At 35.8% G+C, this 20247-nt stretch overlaps 1 protein-coding gene across 4 annotated transcripts; it reads right to left on the bottom strand.

The window, feature by feature from the left end:
- Positions 1-277: 277 nt before the first annotated feature.
- LOC127718548 (complement C1q tumor necrosis factor-related protein 4-like) lies at positions 278-18656 on the bottom strand. Of its 4 annotated transcripts, none has more exons than XM_052224621.1 (4): positions 18572-18656; positions 17614-17952; positions 14957-15103; positions 278-327 (listed from the first exon to the last, which is right to left on the bottom strand). In XM_052224621.1, exons 1-3 carry the CDS (start codon positions 18654-18656, stop codon positions 14958-14960), a joined length of 570 nt encoding a protein of 189 aa, XP_052080581.1. In that variant the 3' UTR covers positions 278-327; position 14957. The 4 variants fall into 4 exon arrangements, with proteins under 4 accessions (XP_052080581.1, XP_052080580.1, XP_052080579.1 ...); XM_052224620.1 differs by lacking the exon at positions 278-327 and adding an exon at positions 10118-10191; XM_052224619.1 differs by lacking the exon at positions 278-327 and adding an exon at positions 10118-10191 and having other exon boundaries at positions 14972-15103.
- Between the last annotated feature and the right edge of the window lie 1591 nt (positions 18657-20247).

Below are 20247 nucleotides of genomic sequence, written 5' to 3'. Positions count from 1 at the left end.
CTAGCTGTACTTTACAGAACAAGGCAACAATTTTTAACTCTCAGAAGAGTCCGTACGTGATTGCTGCAAAAACAATTATGTCCTTAAACAACATAATCTCATTTTGCAGTGTAAGTCGTAAATCTCGCAATTCATATTTGCCACTGAACGTTAGACAACAATCATTCAATAAATTAATCTACATTTCGTCTCAGAGAATATTTTAGTTGCCTTTTCGGGATATGAAATTTGACATAGAGAAATATCAGTTAAATTGGTTTTAATTTTTTTTATTAAGGTATTACTTCCTGTTTGGTGAGGGTGTCAGGAAACCTCCCTGGCCTGGTGCTGTAAAAGATATTAGTTTGCAATAAATAAGTAAGTACGTAATAATAACATGCATATGCTCATTTTGATATAAAAGAATCATTCGTCACAACTCGGCCGATTCCATACGGATAGAAGGAGAGTAGCGGATTCACCCGAAGATTGCCGATTGATAAAAGAATAAGGTGTTGTAGTATGATTTCGAATGAGTCAATTTCCCACTAAAAACTAAAAGATAAGGGTGTAAACAATTACAGGATATTCGTACAGCATTCAACAACGATCAAAACATATATCGTATAGAAATTCCAAGGCAAAAACTATTCAGTGATTACAGCAAAATGACTTGAATGTGTACGTAAGGGTAATAAATCTGTCTAGCTTGCTTGCTAGCTGAACCGTGAAATCATTATTAGGTTAGATATACTACCCTCCTTTCAGAGTAGTCTTGTCCTACTGACAGATAGATTGGTTATCTGTCGGACTAGTCTTCTCTTAAAGGATGGTAGTATTCCTAACCGAATAATGATTTCATGGTTCATCTAGCAATCAAGCTAACCAAAGATATTATCTTACCTTCTCCATGTTCACACTCAAGTCATTTTGCTGTAATTGATTACCCATATGTAGAAAAAAGGGATAAGATTTCAAGGGGGCAATGCCACGTGTTTCTGTAATAACCTTCTCCCTGAACTCTCGAGATCAAAAGACTGGAAACCAATTATATATAAAACGTTTGCAGCATCATGCATAACCAAATAAACTTAAACGGGTTGACGATAGTTGTTTAAATTCTGGATGCTTCCTTAGTAGTTTACATTAGATAGGTGACTGCTCAGCCATACTGGCCCTGCATGAAGTTATACACCGTTTCCTTACTGAAATTGTACAGTGCCGGTTAGATTTGACAATCAGATGACGGTTTTCTAATCAATATAGACAAGGCATTGAAACAGGCAGATATATAGGACTTTTTGATGTAATATTATAAAGATATCATTTAGAGGGTAAATACCTGGGCTAAGAGAGGTAACAAATGAAATCAGAAATGCATTTTAGTCCGTTCACTAGATATCGTAGATCTTTTCCAAGTCTTAAGTCTGCGCAAAGCAGAGAATGAACGTTAACAACAAGGAAAAGAACGATTGGTTGATTGATTGGTGTACGCTTAACGCCGCCTCAGAACAAAAAGCTAAGAGAGCTAATTACAAATATTTTTACAATTCAAAGTATTTGTTTTTTTTTAAATTAAACAAATTGTCCTTAAATATAATAAAACTCAAGCTTAAAACAAAATTACTAATTTACAAATGAAATTCAACGCTAGGAGAATAGTCATAAAGAAAGACAACCAATGAGCAAAGGATAAACCAGGGAACAGATATTAGACACAAAACGACAAACAATAGGCAAACACCACTGCAAATTGAAAATAAATGAGAAACATGGATCCCGAAAAAAGGGTAATCCAAATAATTATGTCGTCTAGCAAGGCTATTTTTGTTTTTTGCAAAAATTCTTTATCTTTATGCTGGCTGTTGTCCATGTATAACTTGACTAGGGTTTCTAATGTTATACAGGTTGTTACCCATGTATAACCTGACTAGGGTTTCTAAGGTAATGCTGGCTGTTGCCCATGTATAACTTGACTAGGGTTTCTAATGTTATACAGGTTGTTACCCATGTATAACCTGACTAGGGTTTCTAAGGTAATGCTGGCTGTTGCCCATGTATAACTTGACTAGGTTTTCTGAGGTTATGCTGGTTGTTGCTTATGTATAACCTGACTAGGGTTTCTAAGGAAATGCTGGCTGTTGCCCATGTATTACTTGACTAGGTTTTCTGAGGTTATGCTGGTTGTTGCTTATGTATAACCTGACTAGGGTTTCTAAGGAAATGCTGGCTGTTGCCCATGTATTACTTGACTAGGTTTTCTAAGGTTATGCTGGTTGCTGCTTATGTATAACTTGAAAAGTATTCTCTTAGGTTATGCTGACTGTTGCCCATGTAAAGCTTGACTAGGGTTCTCTAAGGTTATGCTGACTGTTGCCCATTTATAGCTTGACTAGGGTTCTCTAAAGTTTTGCTAATTGTTGTCCATGTATAGTTTAACAAGGGTTTTCTAAAGGTTTGTTGACTGTTGCCCATGTATAGCTTGACTAGGGGTCACTAAGGTTATGCTGATTGTTGCCCATGTATTACTTGACTAGGGTTTTCTAAAATTTTGCTGATTGTTGCATTTGTATTACTTGACTAGGGTTTTCTAAAGTTTTGCTGATTATTGATTATGTATAACTTGACTAGGGTTTTCTAAATTTTTGCTGACTCTTGCCCATATATGACTTGACTAGGGTTTTCTAAAGTTTTGCTGATTGTTGCCCATGTATTACTTGACTAGGGTTTTCTAAATTTTGCTGATTATTTTCCATGAATAGCTTGACTAGGGTTTTCTAAAGTTTTGCTGACTGTTGCTCATGCATAGCTTGACTAGGGTTTTTTTGAGTTTTGCTGATTATTGCCCATGTATTACTTGACTAAGGTTATCTAAAATTTTGCTGATTATTGCCCATGTATTACTTGACTGGGGTTTTCCAAAATTTTGCTGATTATTGCCCGTGTATTACTTGACTACGGTTTTCTAAAGTTTTGCTGACTGTTGCCCATGTATTACCCATGTATTTCTTGACTAGGGTTTTCTAAAGTTTTGCTGACTGTTGCCCATGTATTACCCATGTATTTCTTGACTAGGGTTTTCTAAAGTTTTGCTGACTGTTGCCCATGTATTACCCATGTATTTCTTGACTAGGGTTTTCTAAAGTTTTGCTGACTGTTGCCCATGTATTACCCATGTATTTCTTGACTAGGGTTTTCTAAAGTTTTGCTGACTGTTGCCCATGTATTACCCATGTATTTCTTGACTGGGGTTTTCCAAAATTTTGCTGATTATTGCCCGTGTATTACTTGACTACGGTTTTCTAAAGTTTTGCTGACTGTTGCCCATGTATTACCCATGTATTTCTTGACTAGGGTTTTCTAAAGTTTTGATGATTGTTGCCCATGTATTACCCATGTATTTCTTGACTACGGTTTTCTAAAGTTTTGCTGACTGTTGCCCATGTATTACCCATGTATTTCTTGACTAGGGTTTTCTAAAGTTTTGCTGACTGTTGCCCATGTATTACCCATGTATTACTTGACTAGGGTTTTCTAAAGTTTTGCTGATTGTTGCCCATGTAATACTTGATTAGGTTTTTTGTAAAATTTTGCTGATTGTTTCCCATGTATAGCTAGACTAGTGTTTTCTAAAGTGTTGCTGATTGTTGCCCATGTATTTCTTGATTAGGGTTTTTTAAAGTTTTGCTGAATGTTGCCCATGTATAGCTTGACTAGTAGAGTTATCTAAGGTTATGCTGATTATTGCCCATGTATAGCTTGACTAGGGTTTTTCAAGGTTATGTTGACTGTTAGCCATGTTTAGCTAGACTAGAATTGTTTAAGGTTATGCTGGCTGTTGCCCATGTATAGCTTAACTAGAGTTTTCAAAGATTATGCTGGATGGTTCCCTATTATAACTTGACTATGGTTTTCTAAAGTTTTTCTGATTGTTGCCCATGTATAGCTTGACTATGGTTTTTCAAAGTTTTGATGACTGCTTTCCATGTATTACTCGACTAGGGTTTTCTAAAGTTTTGCTGATTGTTGCCCATGTATAGCTTGACTATGGTTTTTCTAAAGGTTTGCTGACTGTTGTCCATGTATTACTTGACTAGGTTTTTCTAAAGTTTTGCTGACTGTTGCCAATGTATAGCTTGACTATGGTTTTTCAAAGTTTTGCTGACTGTTGTCAATGTATTACTTGACTAGGGTTTTCTAAAGTTTTGCTGACTGTTGCCCATGTATTACTTGACCATGGTTTTTCTAAAGTTTTGCTGACTGTTGTCCATGTATAGCTTGACTATGGTTTTTCTAAAGGTTTGCTGACTGTTGTCCATGTATTACTTGACTAGGTTTTTCTAAAGTTTTGCTGACTGTTGTCCATGTATAGCTTGACTATGGTGATCTAAAGTTTTGCTGACTGTTGCCAATGTACTACTTGACTAGGGCTCTCTAAAGTTATGTGGACTGTTGCCCATGTATAACTTGACTAGGGCTCTCTAAGGTTATGCTGACTGTTGCTCATGTATCGCTTAACTAGGGCTCTCTAAGGTTATGTTGACTGTTGCTCATGTATCGCTTAACTAGGGGTCTCTAAGGTTTTGCTGACTGTTGCCCAAGCATAACTTGACAAGGGTTCTCTAAGGTTATGTTGATTGTTGCCCATGTATAGCTTGACAAGGGTTTTCTAAGATTATGTTGACTGTTGACCGGGTATTGCTAGTCCTGATATTTCAAAGGTTATGCTTACTGTATTCATTGACTATGGTTTTCGTGGGTTATGCTGATTGTTGCCCAGTCATTCCTATGCTATGTTTACAAAAATGTAGCATACTTATTTTATTTAGGTTATTGGGGTTCAACGTTGATATTTTCGGATTTCCTGTATTTGACGCACTTGGTTTGGAGTACAGAATAGAGAATAAAGGCCAAATTAATTTTAGAGAAAAATAGTAAAAACATAAACAATATTTACACTAAATATAAACAGAAATAATAATGAAGTGCTAATATGCAAAGAATAGAATATAATGGGCAACTAAAAATTGAATAATATACAAATAACTAAAAAAAAAACAACCGAAAAAACAGAAATTAATGCAGCATATCTAGATATAGTATTTTCTAACGGAAACTTAGCAAATGTGGACCATTCGAAAATCAAATAGAACGTATAATCAGGATGGATTTGAAAGAAAGTGGCTGATTTCAAATAAAATTATGCGTTTTTACTTATATTTCTTTCTTATTCTTTTAACCAAAAAAAAAAGATATACTTTCAAATTGCTAAATATGCAAATAGGTATTTCACTGTTGATACTGTTCAATGGACAAAAGTTACAAGTATTTCCTTGTAAATTATTGGACCTTGTACAGATCTGTTCTCAGAACTATGTTATATTAGAATATTCCATAATAGTACAAAAGGTTGTATCTAATAGTCAAAATTAAAAAAAAATCATCTCAAGACTTATTTTACTATTTTTTTATGAACGGATTTGAAAACTGAAATAAAAAATTATCGTTAAAATTTAATCATAATTTATAATATAGAAAATGATTTTTACTTTGAACTACCATATGAGTAAAATGATTTTTTGTTCGATGTACTTGTTCGATGTACTTGTTCGATTAATTTGATATTTCATTTGAATCAAATAACTGTAACTAAATAAATATTTTTAATGTCTTTACTTTAAAATCAAATTTGTGTAAAATCAGTCCATTAACTTCTATTTGCTTTTTGTTTGGTCAAACTATATACCATTTATAGTGTACTATTAGCAGTTTCGGAGTGCCTTACAAATCACCACGAGTATCAGTTGTTTATTCGGAACCACATGTATTTTGCAATGCCTAGCAAATCGTCACGACACACAATGATTAAATAACTCAGGGAAAGTCTCAATACTGTTTTCGCAACAACAAAAAATTGGAAAAAAGAAGTTGCACACGATATCCCCAATATTTACTAGACATTCGCGGAATATTCTATGGTCAGGTGGAAAAATAAGATTATAGTCTAACAGGAAGTCAATGATCGGCAGACCTGAAAATCCCGTTCACGGTACATATCATTATAAAAAAGTTCAAGATCACAAATCAAATCTTAAAATACAGATACTGATCAATATTTAAGGAAAACATTCCGTGCTCAGGGGTTTTAATTAAACTTTAAGGTTCGTCAAAGTGGAAGTGATTGCGCGGAAAACCTGAAAATTGCTTACAAGATAAAATTCATAGCATATTTCAAGATCAATTATCAAATGTTCAATAGAATAGAAGCTGAGTTAAATGCAACGAATGTTATGGACGGACAGACGAACGAGCAAAAGAACGAAAAGAAGGGCAAACAAACGGACGGACGGGTGGATGTATGAACTGATGGATGGACAGACAAGGCAATTACAGTATTCTCCTAGATAGCTCTGATGACTAAGGACTTGCTGGGGACTAGTTGCTTGGAACGAAGGAAGTCCCAAAAAAGGACATTAGAAGTCAAAGCAATCTCGGACTATAGGAGTTATTCACCATGTCCGCGAGACAGTGATATATAACATGATGCATATCTCAAAATTTATTTCCAATCAAATATACAAATTTACTGGTCATTAGTGAAAATCTTACATATATTAATAAGCCTAATGGACAGAAGACATGAAGATATCTATATATTATTTTCACATTCAAAGTGTAAAACAAAAATCTAAATGAATTAAATAGGAAAAACCAAAGAGATCTTCCATTACAAAATATTACACCAACTGTATGTCTAGCTGGCAACATTGGAAAAATCCAACCGTATTCTAGTAACGAGCTTGTTAGTATTCACAGTAGTCTAGTAACGAGCTGGTTAGTATTCCCAGTACTCATTTATTTGTTTATGATTAATTGTAATGCTCTCATGGAAGCAAGATCATTTAAAGAAAGATAATTGAAGACCAGAGTCTCATATTAACATGGATTTATTCATATTGATATGTGAAATTATCTTCTTTGTTATTCATGGTAAGCTGATATTTTTTTAAGAAAGTCACGATATTGGTATCAGTTATTTCTTTCATGGTGAATGTGTTAATAAGGCACCGATCATCACCGATCACCTTATGTTCAAGGGGAGGAGGGCGTGTTTGTTTTTAAATAAATTGTTTGATTCTAAATATCTTTAAAAAAATGATTCCATTGAAAATGAGGGAAAAATAAATTCAACATTAAGTTTCGAAAAAAAATTATAGTTCCTGTATGTTATTGCCTAAATACGAAGAATATAACGAGGTAGGATCAATTTCTTATTCTTAATTTTTATGTGCGAGTACATGAAGAAAAAAAAGAAGGGAAAGATCGATATTTATACACAAACAAAGACAAACACCAACGATCAACACATTGTTCCAGATCGCCTAACATGGTACGGGCTCAAGATGTGGTGGGATCAAACCAGTTTGTGAGGGTATTCCCTGGGTATCATGATTATCAGTATTAACATCTTTGTTTATTTTAGCATTTGAGGCAATTTCACAGTCACAGTTGGCCAATGTAAGGATCTATGAGTACGATGATTACCTGTTCAAAGACCACAAATTATTCGCCATAACAATCTCCAACTATAATGACTGTTTGATCACGTGTTCCTACAACTCTGACTGTTTGTCTGTGGTACAGGAGGGAGTAGAACTATGTACCGGATATTCAGTCGTGTTCCGGAACGATTCCTCAGCTGTATATAACAGTCATGCTGACTATTACACCTTTTCACAAAGTAGGCTTTATAACAATTTGAAAAGGAAATGAGTTGACATGTTACTAGATTGCTTGTTAAATAATCCTGACACAGAAGGAAAATGCCAGGAGCGTCAGGGATGGGCGAATGGGTCTGGGCACACTATTTTATTGCTAAAAATTTGTTTTAGTAGATTTTTTTATTTTTGACGGTTGATCCTTTATTTGTCCGTGGGCCCTCCGTTACGCACCCTCCCTGTGTTTATACCCTCAAAATCCTGGAACCACCACTGAGCGTTTGGTGGTCTCATGTAACATATTCTGGGGCGGATCCAGGGTTTTCGAAAGGGGGCGTAATTCCAGAAAACGGAATATATACGGCATATAAAACCGAGCGGAGCGAGGAGAAATTTCTTTTTGGCCGATTTTATGCCAAAAATATAATTATATTTTTTCCGATCAAAGTTTAACGTAGGTCCTCTACGCCACCAACCCCCTGAATCCGCCACTGAATTATTTGTCCGTGAGTTTTTTCGTTCCGTTATTGACTTAAAAAAGGCGGGTATTTTAGACATTTGCTGTCCCGAAATAAAAATGTTATATAGTCAAAACAGACGCAGATTGCCTTTCACGCTTGTCTGTTTGCAAGGGACTGTCTTCCAAATGTTATGGTGACTTGTCGAATCGAAAGTTTCATGTGTTTGTTTGGCATGTTTTGTCTCGCTAATCTTATGGTGATTTATCGAAGCACGGTAAACTCGAAACAGAATATAGCCTCGTGCGTCTTTTTGCCGTGGACTGTCTCCGTAATGTTTTCAACATTCGACTGCCAATCGTTTCTGGACGCCCGGTACTGTCTCCCACATGTTTCAATGTTGGCCTATCTTTCAAGGAAATAATTGTTCATGATATATAAGCTCATGTATGCATAATTCTCCTGTTTTACCTTTAAATGATTGAAACAGCCTCTTTCTGACTAGGCGTACATGCATTTTTCCATGAAAGTTGAAAGGAAAAGTTCATATACAGTTACTGTGCTTTGTTTTTTGAGCGATAATTTAACATGAATCCAACGATTTATCTTTCGTTGATATCATAAAGTGTAGAATTGTATGCAACTAAAATGTTGGTGTATTTGCTTCTCTCCGTCTGAATAGTCATTCTAGAGAAGTTTTTGTCTCTCCGTCTGAATAGTCATTCTAGAGAAGTTTTTGTGCAAAGTAATATAAGCTTTAACTATTGAGAATCATGACGGTCCTTCTTCAATTGTTATAATTTCTACAATTCTTGATCTTGAATGGATATTTTAATTTTAGTTCATTTATATGTTTCGGAGTTTAGTGTGACGTCCATTTTCACTGAACTAGTACACATTTTTTATTAGGGCAAGCTGAAGCCCGCCTGCGGGTACTGGATTTTCTCGCTGTGTTGAAGACCCATTGGTGGCCTTGGTCTGTTTTCTGCTCTTTGGTCGGGTTGTTGTCTCTTTGACACATTCCCCATTTCGATATTCAATTTTTTTATCATGTTTCTATGTAGACACCACTCGTTGTTCAAATCCCTAACTACCTGAACATACAAATCAAACACGTTTGTCTTAATACTCATTTTTTGTTAGCAATATATGTACTTGTAAGCGTGTGTCTCGATCTGCGTGTCGACATTCCAAGGAATGACTGGGGTATAGAGAAATTGTCATCCATTGACTCCCCCCCTCAAACCATACTAAAGAGAGGCATCTGTTTGACTGATTGGGATGCATAAATACGCAGCCACGTGCGGTCGGAATGGGATCGTTAAATGCTTCGTATAGAGAAAGGTGCAATGCTCGCTACACTTTGAAGAACCCTTGCAAAAACTCTTAGAAGAGTCGGTATGTGACCTGTTGCAAGATAAAAATTCTGTCCCTAGCCAGCATCATCTCATTCTGCAGTTACATTCGTAAATCCCGCCTTTTATACTTGCCACTGAACGTTAAACAACCAACAATCGATCAATCAATATACATTTCGTCTCGGGAGAATATTTTAGTTCCTGGCCCATGATATGAAACTTGACATTGTTACACTATTGTTTCAGAAAAAGGGTGAAGGTTTGGTACCATTTAAACGTTTAAACCCGCTGCAATTGTTTGCAACTGTCCTAAGTGAGGAATCTGATGGTCAGTAGTTGTCGTTTGTTGATGTGGTTCATAAGTGTTTCTCGCTTCTCGTTTTTTATATAGATTAGACCGTTGGTTTTCCTGTTTGAATGGTTTTACACTAGTAATTTTTTGGGCCCTTTATAGCTTGCTGTTCAGTGTGAGCCAATGCTCCGTGTTGAAGACCGTACTTTGACCTATAATTGTTTACTTTTATAAATTGTTACTTGGATGGAGAGTTGTCTCATTGGCACTCATACCACATCTTCTTATATCTATTGAGAAATATCAGTTAAATTGGTTTTAAATTATTTTATTAACGTTTTACTTCTTGTTTGGTGAGGGTGTCAGGAAAACTCCCTGGCCTGGGGCTGAAAAAGATATTAGTTTTCAATGATTATATTTATATGCAATAATTACATTAATACGTAATAATAACATGCATATGCTCATTTTGATATAAAAGAATCATTCGTCACAACTCGGCTGATTCCGTATGGAAGGAGAGTAGCGGATTCACCCGATGATTGCCGATTGATAAAAGAATAAGGTGTTGTAATAAATACGTTAATACGTAATAAATACATACATATTCATATTTTGATATATAAGAATAAGGATTTAAAGTAGGATTGCAAATGAAACAACTTTCCAACAAACACTAAGGGATAATGATGTAAACAACTACAGGGTCATCGTACAGCATTCAACAATGATCAAAACCAATACCGTATGGCAATTCCAAAATATAAAAAAAATCCGAAGCGAAAAGTAACACGCGATAATATAATATGGTAATAAAACCATATAGCAGAAAAAAGAGATAAGATACAAAGGGGGGGGGGGGGGGGGGGGGGGGGGGGGGGGGGGTGCCTTTCCCAAAATCCCAAGATATTATAAAGTTCACGCCAATGTATATATTTCCAAGAGAAACGTGCGCACAATGCGTGCGCATGACACGTGTTTCTGGAATAATCTTCACTAGGAACTCCCATGGTCCGGAGGCCAAATATAGATAAAACGTTTGCAGCATCATAAACAAATGGGCCTAAACAGTACAACGATAGTTGTTTAAATTCTGGTTGTTTCCTTAGTAGTTTACATTTGACAGGTGACTGTTTTCCGCCATACGTGCAAATGTCAGTTACCGGGCCCTGTATGAAGTTATACACTGATTCCCTGCTGGACTTGTACAGTGCTGGTGAGATTTGTAAATCAGATGGCGGTTTCCTGATCAGTATATAGACGAGGCATCGAAACAGGCAGATATAGAGGACTTTTTGAACAGTCCAGGGGGTGAGTTAACTTAAAATAAACAAATTATCATGCAGTTTTGTATTTTGTATGAAAAAGACAACCCCCATAATTATAAATGTTATATCATTTTCAGTGTTGGAAAAGCTTCTATGGATTTACTTTAATAGTACAAAGGATCTTTACTTTTTGATTAAAGTAATTTGAATTTATTTTGTAGTTACAAATGATCACAAATGTATACATCAATAGCATATTTATGAATTGAATTTAATAAAATCATTACTCGATCTTGGATTTTCCTATTGCCTTAAATTGCTCTTCGAGTTTAAATCAGACGTTATTTTCTAGTTTAAGATAGTTTAAATTTAGAGTGTCTGGGTTAACATTTAAATCAGATGTAGTAGGTATAATACCACCAAATCATAGTACGTCACATCCGGTTTCAAACGAAAAAGGGTCGAAAAAAATACTAATAATATTTCTGAGTCATAAACATGTATATCTTGTGTGTTTCAAAGCACCATTCTTTTTTTATTTGGTGTTTCTATAAAATATTTTGGAAACTTGAGGTTACATGGTTACTATAAAGCTTGTAAACAGGAAAAAATTTAAAGGGTGAACATTTGATTGGTTATTATCTTATATACAATGAAATGTCAAGTGAAATTTTGTCTGTAGTACTGGACAGGATAAAACTTTACTCATGCAAAGTATTTCATTATTTGAAACAAAGATAAATTCTGCACAATTTTTTGAAAAGTGCCAATTTAACAAAGAGTAATAGGGGAAAATCAATGGTGGTATTACTCCTAGTATAGACCCGGGCTGCTAAGGGAGGTAACAATTGAAATCAGAAATGCCTCAATAGCCCGTTTTATCAATACCTGTCTATCAATTAAGCACTCATGTGATACAGTTTTCAATAATTTGTGTTACAAAGAAACTCCGAATATATTTATGACAATAATAATCCCAAACGTTATTATTATAGTTTTAGATAACGTTAACCTGACCATAGGATTTCATACCAAAGGGTACAAGGCTGATAATATATGGAGGTGGAATGAGGTGGAATGATGAACCATCAGGAATCCTTAGCTACACAAACTGAAAATACGACGAACCACAGTCTGATATCAACAAGACTTGTATGAACCAAATAAACAAGGTCTGTTTCAAATGGAAGGCATCAGAGTGTACCTGGGAGACGTATTTTATTTGCGAAAGACTGCGTCTATAGTAATTATTTTCAAGTTATCTCCCATTCTTTGTTTATTTACTAATTATCTCCCTTTCTTTGTTTATTTACTAATTATCTCCCTTTCTTTGTTTATTTTCAAGTTATCTCTATTTCTTTGAAGTAGATATCTGTAATATTATGTCTATACTGAATCAGATAATGATCATGACGTTTGCCGCTAGTGGAGCAGGAACTGCATACCTTTCGGGGCTCATTAGCTTTTTGGTGGGTTTCGTGTCGCTCAATCTTTACTTTTCTGTATCGTTTTGTGGACTGTTGTTTGTCTGTTCGTCATTTTCTTCTGGCAATAGTAGAGTTCCGAGATAGTTGTTGTATTGAAAAATTCGTATCACATGACATTTTTCTATGCACATGCCTAGTTTTTTAATTACACAGACAAACTACGCAAATGTAATGATTTGAATAGATTTCCACTTAAAAAAGTCGACCACCCTGTTCTATAGCTTTTATGCAGACGATGTTGTATTGATAACAAAACTGTTATCACGTGGCTTGCGTGTAAAATGAAATGGGACATGGTAAAACGGACGAGAGCGTAGCTATAATCCGACACCCAGAAATCCCGACAGTCGTGGTCCGATAGTCCGACGGTCCGTTAACCGAAAGTCCGTTAATCCGACAGTCCGATTGTCCTCAGATATGAGAAGCATACATCTAATACATGTGACATTTTACATTCAACCACATAATACGATACATGCACGCGCAGTCGCATGTATGTAAACAGACATTCTCGCTATCAACTTCGACATGATGAACAGGAATGAAATCTTTGATTAATTATTGAAACAGTATAGGATTTAATTTGGATCCCATTATACACATTCCACTTTTTAAATTTTAAACACTGCTCGCGTTTCGACAGTATACTAATAAGCTTAAATGAAGACGAGATCCATATCCTTTGCAGCAGCACGGCTTCGTGTCGGACCATCGGACGTGGGACTTTGGACCGTCGGAAAAATTGGGGTGTGAGATTATAGCAACGCTCCGAAACGGACTATCTCGGAACTTAGGTATGGTGTTTGTTTTTTTTTCTGACTTATGGTTTTTGATTGACCCCATGGTATATTCTCCTCTTTTACCAAAGCAGCACATTAAGCACGCTGCTGTATATGACCATTCCCATGTTTAACTGATGTCAATAGTTTCGTAGCAACAAAGAGAGAGAGACAAATATGATGGGAGCGAGGGAAAAAAGACAAAAACAACTTTTGAATTGTTACACACTGTATATTACCCTCTCGATGTCTTATTTTTCACTTTGCGTTGATGTCTCAATCATTGACCTATACCCAACATGTCTTTTTATTTATATTTACATCACTGCGGTTTATTTTGTTTTTTTATTTCTGTTCAGCATCATATTTGCCAAGTTAATTGTTATCAAATAACTAGAAATAAAATGAAGCATTGTTTTATCTGTGAAAATATCGAAACCATCAGTAAATCAATGACAGACGTTAATAAGTGTTTTCGGGAAAAATATGCTTTTTACGATGTAAACATAGTTTAATAGATGTCAACAAATGTTTTCAACGTATTACAAATACCACCAAGCGACAAAAAAATGTACAACTTCGTATATATATATATACTGTTAGGACTACTAGTACATTCTTTTCACAATGCTTGACAAACAAGAGATATATAGATTCCACCACTGCAAAAAGTGTGTTACGATATTTCTCCACGCGAGACTGTTAAATTCTAATATTTAAAGCTCGAGGCTTGCCGAGCTTTTTAAATAATTAAAATTTAACTGTTGAGAGTGGAGAAATATCGTAATACACAGGTTATAGTGGTGGAATCTCTAATGATTTATAATTTTCCTTTTCAAAGATTTGCAGATAGTTGTGTTCTTTATATGTGACGTCATCAGGCACGGTCGCCTTTTTTCATGATTAAATAGGTCACAATAAGAAATTCAGAAGAAACCAAGAAAATTTGACGTCATAATATGTCACTAGTGAGGAGAACAATTTTTTCACAATCGGTTGGAAAATGTGAAAATAGACAACAACAAAAGAGAAATTTTATTCTAACTTCTAGTATATTCAATTTGTAAATTTTTATTATTGTTTTGATGTTAAATATTGAATTAGAAAGAGGTCTACTTTATATATATATATTTAAGATTGTTTAGCTATTGCTTTTTAATACTCTATTAAATGTAGTGCACAAATAACTTTAAGAACTTTCTTCGTTTAGAAGTCGACTACTAGTCAAAACAACCAACGGGTAGATGAATGCATCGTTTTGCTAAAACAAGAATATATGTTCATAGGTCACCACACCCCGCTCGAAATATCACATTTCCATGTTCTAGGAACCGAGAAATTGGTGTCAAAACCATAATTTGGCATAAGATTTAAAAAGTTCACATCACAAATTACTAAGTTTAAAGTTAATGTGACCACAACAGTTACTGTATGGTAAACTACTTTAACTTGATATGGGACGGAATAAAGGAAGGACGGACGCACAGGCCAGAAAACATAATGTCCCCCGGCACCCACCCTACTTTCACAGGACTATTCATTGGGAAGCCGACTTCTATTCAAACCGACCAGCAGTGTTACAATGTAGATAAACATATTGTTACAAAGTAAGAAAACCTTATCCTTGTGAACCTTTTCCGTGTGTTCCATGCTGTGTTCTTCCTTCGTCTGGTACCAACATGAAACCAGTAAATGATGTGTAAATCTCATCAGGCTGTCCGTACAAGAAGTCATCTGTGTGAGCCTTGATGTGAACAGTGTCTTCTGTCGAGAAATAAAACATCACATTTAATAAAATTTAAGCATTCTATAGATAGGATGATAATTTGTCAAAGGTGCTTGTCTAGATCACAGTGAAGCATGACCTTTCACCAGGTAGTGAGACAAGAGATATATAGAAAATATCCCCTTTAAAGGTGTTGGCGTAGGCTCTTGTGCAAAATATACTTGATACAAACTATGGGCTTTGCTCATTGTTGAAGGCCGTACGGTGACCTATAGATGTTAATTTCTGTGTCATTTGGTCTCTTGTGAAAAGTTGTCTCATTGACAATCATACCACATCTTCTTTTTTATATATATGGGACAGCACAACGGACCACACCAATCACCAGAAACCTAATCTACCAAACAATTAGATGTATAAACAAAACAATCAACAAATAACAACACATGGTCACATGACTTCTTACAGACACAGCATGTCGTTGGGTTAACAACACATGGTCCATAAACATGACTTCTTACAGATACAGCATGTGGTTGGGTTAACAACACATGGTCACATGACTTCTTACAGACACAGCATGTGGTTGGGTTAGCAACACATGGTCCATAAACATGAAACAGCATGTAGTTGGGTTAACAACACACGGGCCATAAACATGACTTCTTACAGACACAGCATGTGGTTGGGTTAACAACACATGGTCCATAGACATGACTTCTTACAGAAACAGCATGTGGTTGGGTTAACAACACAAGGTCCATACACATGACTTTTACAGACACACCATGTGGTTGGGTTAACAACACACAGTCTATAAACATGACTTTTTACAGACACAGCATGTGGGTGGGTTAACAACACACGGTTCATAGACATTACTTCTTACAGACACACAATGTGGTTGGGTTAACAACACACGGTCCATAAACATGACTTCTTACAAACACAGCATGTGGTTGGGGTAACAACACATGGTCCATACACATGACTTCTTACAGACACAGCATGTGGTTGGGTTAACAACACATGGTCCATACACATGACTCACAGACACAGCATGTGGTTGGGTTAACAACACACGGTCCATAGACATGACTTTTACAGACGCACCATGTGGTTGGGTTAACAACACACGGTCCATAAACATGACTTCTTAGAGACACAGCATGTGGTTGGGTTAACAACACACGGTCCATAGATATGACTTCTTACAGACACAGCATGTGGTTGGGTTAATAACACACGGTCCATAAACATGACTTCTTACAAACACAGCATGTGGTTGGGGTAACAACACATAGTCCATACACATGACTTCTTACAGACACAGCATGTGGTTGGGTTAACAAAACACGGTCCATAAACATGAATTCTTACAGACACAGCATGTGGTTGGGTTAACAACACACGGTCCATACACATGACTTTTTACAGACACAGCATGTGGTTGGGTTAACAACACATGGTCCATACACATGACTTCTTACAGACACAGCATGTGGTTGGGTTAACAACACATGGTCCATAAACATGAATTCTTACAGACACAGCATGTGGTTGGGTTAACAACACATGGTCCATAAACATGACTTCTAACAGACACAGCATGTGGTTGGGTTAAAACAGTTTTAAATCAAGCACAGTCCTCAACGTATAAGAAGGTCAAAGGCCAGATCAAAACAGGACAATACTTACAAATAAGGAGAACAACTTGGTCTGCATAAAAAAACACACGCACATAACAAATACTACCAAATGCCCCTGTCATCACCAATATATAGTGACAATTTAATTACTAGTAAGGAGCCTTAAGATTTCACTTGCTGGTAGGCTTTTGATTTAAAATATTCACTGTATTGCCTGGGAAGTCATATGAAAAACTCAAATACATTGTATATCTATTTTACAAAATAAAAAGAAATGGGATTCATCATCGAGAGGTTAACCATGTTTATGCCAGGAGTAATACAGCGGGTGTCAGTATTGAAACAGGAAATGCTAACCCTTCCGGAGAACCCGTATTAATCCCGGTAATATAATTGAGTACGTGGTTTTAGCTATAAATCTTAAATTGTTCTGTGTAGTATGTTGCGGACTATTATTTCTCGTTTTGTCTTTTATTTTTTACTATAGTGTTGTCTCAGTTTTATTTTGACATATGATTTTTTATTGTACTTGTATATTTTCTCTTTCCTGTTTTATAAAGAATTTTCAGGTGTCACGATATGCAGCCTTCCAAAGCTGTTAATGCATACAGTTTGTACAGCAGTTTGTCTCGAAGTTTTGACAACAAACATAGTACGAGATGGCATATTAAGCTTTCCAGAATTGATGGCAAAAAAAAAATGGTATGACAACTAAACAAACCAGACTACTTACTTTGATCCAGACCAAGAATGGCAGAATTACTGACACTGCCATAATCAAATGTCACGTGATAATATGAACCAATCAGACTACTTATTCATCCAGACCGAGAATGACATAATTACTGACACTGACATAATCTGATCACGTGAGAATATGAACCAATTAAACTACTTACTTTCATCCAGACCTAGAATGACAGAATTACTGACACTGCCATAATCAGACGTCACGTGAGCATAAGAACCAACAATATAGTCATCATTTCTGTACAAATCCAGCTGCAGTTGCTTGTTCTGTTGAGCTAAGGCATAGTACATAAAAACGTAGGTACCAGTTCTTGGACTGGTAAAAATTCCATTTGTGTTGTTGTATCCCCCACCAAGGTTAAGGAACACTCTATCGAATGGAACTGTATCATTGTGCGAGGCATGAAGTGTCGCGAGTTGTGTCAAACCTGCTGAGAATGCCACGAACTTATTTGTGTGTGCCACTCGAAGGAGGTGATGCGGTATTACTGAAATGAAAAGATAAGTATTAAAAATATCTTTTTTTCGTGCAAGCATATATAAGCAGGTTTAATCAACCATTTTCTACATATGGAAATGCCTGTACTAAGTCAGAAATATGACAGTTGTTTTACATTCGTTTGAGCTCTTGATTTTGTCATTTTGAATTTTCCTTGGAGTTCGGTATTTTTGTTATTTTACTTTTTTCTTTTTTTTATAACCCATCATGACATTATGACATTAGAATATAAGATGTTGATGACGGATTGGTTTGAACGTCCAGTGACAAATATAAGATGGTGATGACGGATTAGGTTGAACGTCCAGTGGCAAATATAAGATGTTGATTACGGATTGGTTTAAACGTCCAGTGGCAAATATAAGATGTTGATGACGGATTGGTATGAACGTCCAGTGACAAATATAAGATGTTGATGACGGTTTGGTTTGAACGTCCAGTAGCAAATACAAGATGTTGATGACGGATAGGTTTGAACGTCCAGTGGCAAATATAAATTATATACATATCAGCACAGGTTGACATGATATGAATATGAACACTACTTTGCACAAGACTGTTAACGAAAATAAACAAACAGAAGTTTTATAGTAAGTAATAAATGATACCATGATCTCCTGGCATCAAAGGAAAAAATGCATCAGTATGGTGTAGCACGAAAATCAATACTATTAAACCGGAAAATCTTAACATCTGAAAAGAGAAAATAAACGTGGAGATCACCTCACGCATTCTTTGTTTGTATAACTACATTTTGACAAAACTATAGGGAAACAAATCAATTAAAAAATAATTATCCTCCCAAAAAACTAATAAAAAAAAAATTTAAAAAAAACAAGTTACAAAAATAATTGAAAGATTTTCGAATATACCGAAAAAATGACTAATATAAAAATAAGGAGATGTGGCATGATTGCCAATGAGACAACTATCCATCAAAGTTCAAATGAAGTGGATGTAAGCAATTGTAGGCAACCGTGCGGCCTTCAACAATGAGAAAAACCCCTTCCGTATGGTCGGTTAAAATAGGGGGGCCACGGTGGCCGAGTGGTCTAAGTAGTTACTTTTGTAATCACTAGCCAGTCAACACTAAGGTTGTGACTTCGAACCCCGCTCGTGCGGGTGCACTCGACTCAAATCTTAATTGACTAGGATTGTCAGTTTTCCTATCGAAGGTCGGTGGTTTTCTCCGGGCACTCCGGCTTCCTCCACCAATAAAAACTGGCCGCCACGAAATAGCCCAAAAGCGGTGCTTAAAAGTGGCATTAAAACACCAAAAATCAAATCAAATCGGTTATAAAAGGCCCCGACATGAAAAATATGCAACAATTCAATTGAGAAAACTAACGGCCTAATTTATAACAAAACAATTTACGAAAAACAAATATGACAGACATTAACCAACGACAACCACTGTATTACAGGCTCCTGGCTTGGGATAGGCACACAAAGAATGTGGCGGGGTTAAACATGTGTGTGGGCGCTCAACACTCCTCCTAACCTTGGACAGTGGTGTAACAGCACAATAAAAGAACAAACTATAAAAATCAGTTGAAAAAGGCTGAACTCATCAGACATGTCAGATCGATACAAAGAAAAACATCAAACAAAAACACAGTCAGGACGTGGTAGGGTATATAATGCAGCTTGTCCTGACAATAACCTCATTATTGGGAGCAATTTGAAATAAAAATAATTATCAGGTTGAAGTATTTCAATAAAGCATGTGTCAATATTGACACTATTTAATCATAATTCATTCATCCTGAAAAATATAAACTTATAGCAAACGAGGTCGGGATTAGCATATTCTGATCTCTTCAAATATCTGATATGTGGTACTCATTTTAGGGAAAATAATCCAGATTTATTGCGGTTTCGGAACTATACACATATCTTAGAGAATCAATCGTTTGTGATATCAGCATCATCTATGTTGACTTCATATGTTGAAATCATCTATAATACTAAAAGAGCGAGGTCCAATTTGTTAGCCGTCATGAAGTAAATAAAGGCAACAGTAGTATACCGGTGTTCAAAAGTCATAAATCGATTGAGAGAAATCCGGAGCTATAAGAGGAAAACAAAGGAACAACAGGAACACCAAAGTGCAACAATAACAAACGCCAACACACATAGAAACGGACTATTTGATTACAACTGATCACAACTGCCATATTCCTGACTTGGTACAGGACACTTTAAGAACCTGGTAAACACGACGAATCAAATAATTCAATTTTATATATAACTAATATAGGACAATGGTGTTGATTAAAAATTT

Source organism: Mytilus californianus, unplaced genomic scaffold (assembly GCF_021869535.1).
Source record: "Mytilus californianus isolate M0D057914Y unplaced genomic scaffold, xbMytCali1.0.p SCAF_10, whole genome shotgun sequence".
In the NCBI taxonomy this organism is placed as follows: Eukaryota; Metazoa; Mollusca; class Bivalvia; order Mytilida; family Mytilidae; genus Mytilus; species Mytilus californianus.
The sequence above is the reverse complement of the archived record's forward strand: the minus strand, read 5'-3'. Positions and strand labels throughout refer to the sequence as shown.

Bases quoted from the DNA above. Each gene is read 5' to 3' on its own strand.
- LOC127718548 (XM_052224617.1), bottom strand. From the start codon at position 18,656: ATGTTAAGATTTTCCGGTTTAATAGTATTGATTTTCGTGCTACACCAT. The intron at 17,953-18,571 runs GTATCATTTATT...TTTTCATTTCAG, and splicing joins TTTGATGCCAGGAGATCATG to TAATACCGCATCACCTCCTT. The intron at 15,104-17,613 runs GTAAGTAGTTTA...ATTTCTCGACAG, and splicing joins CATTCTAGGTCTGGATGAAA to AAGACACTGTTCACATCAAG.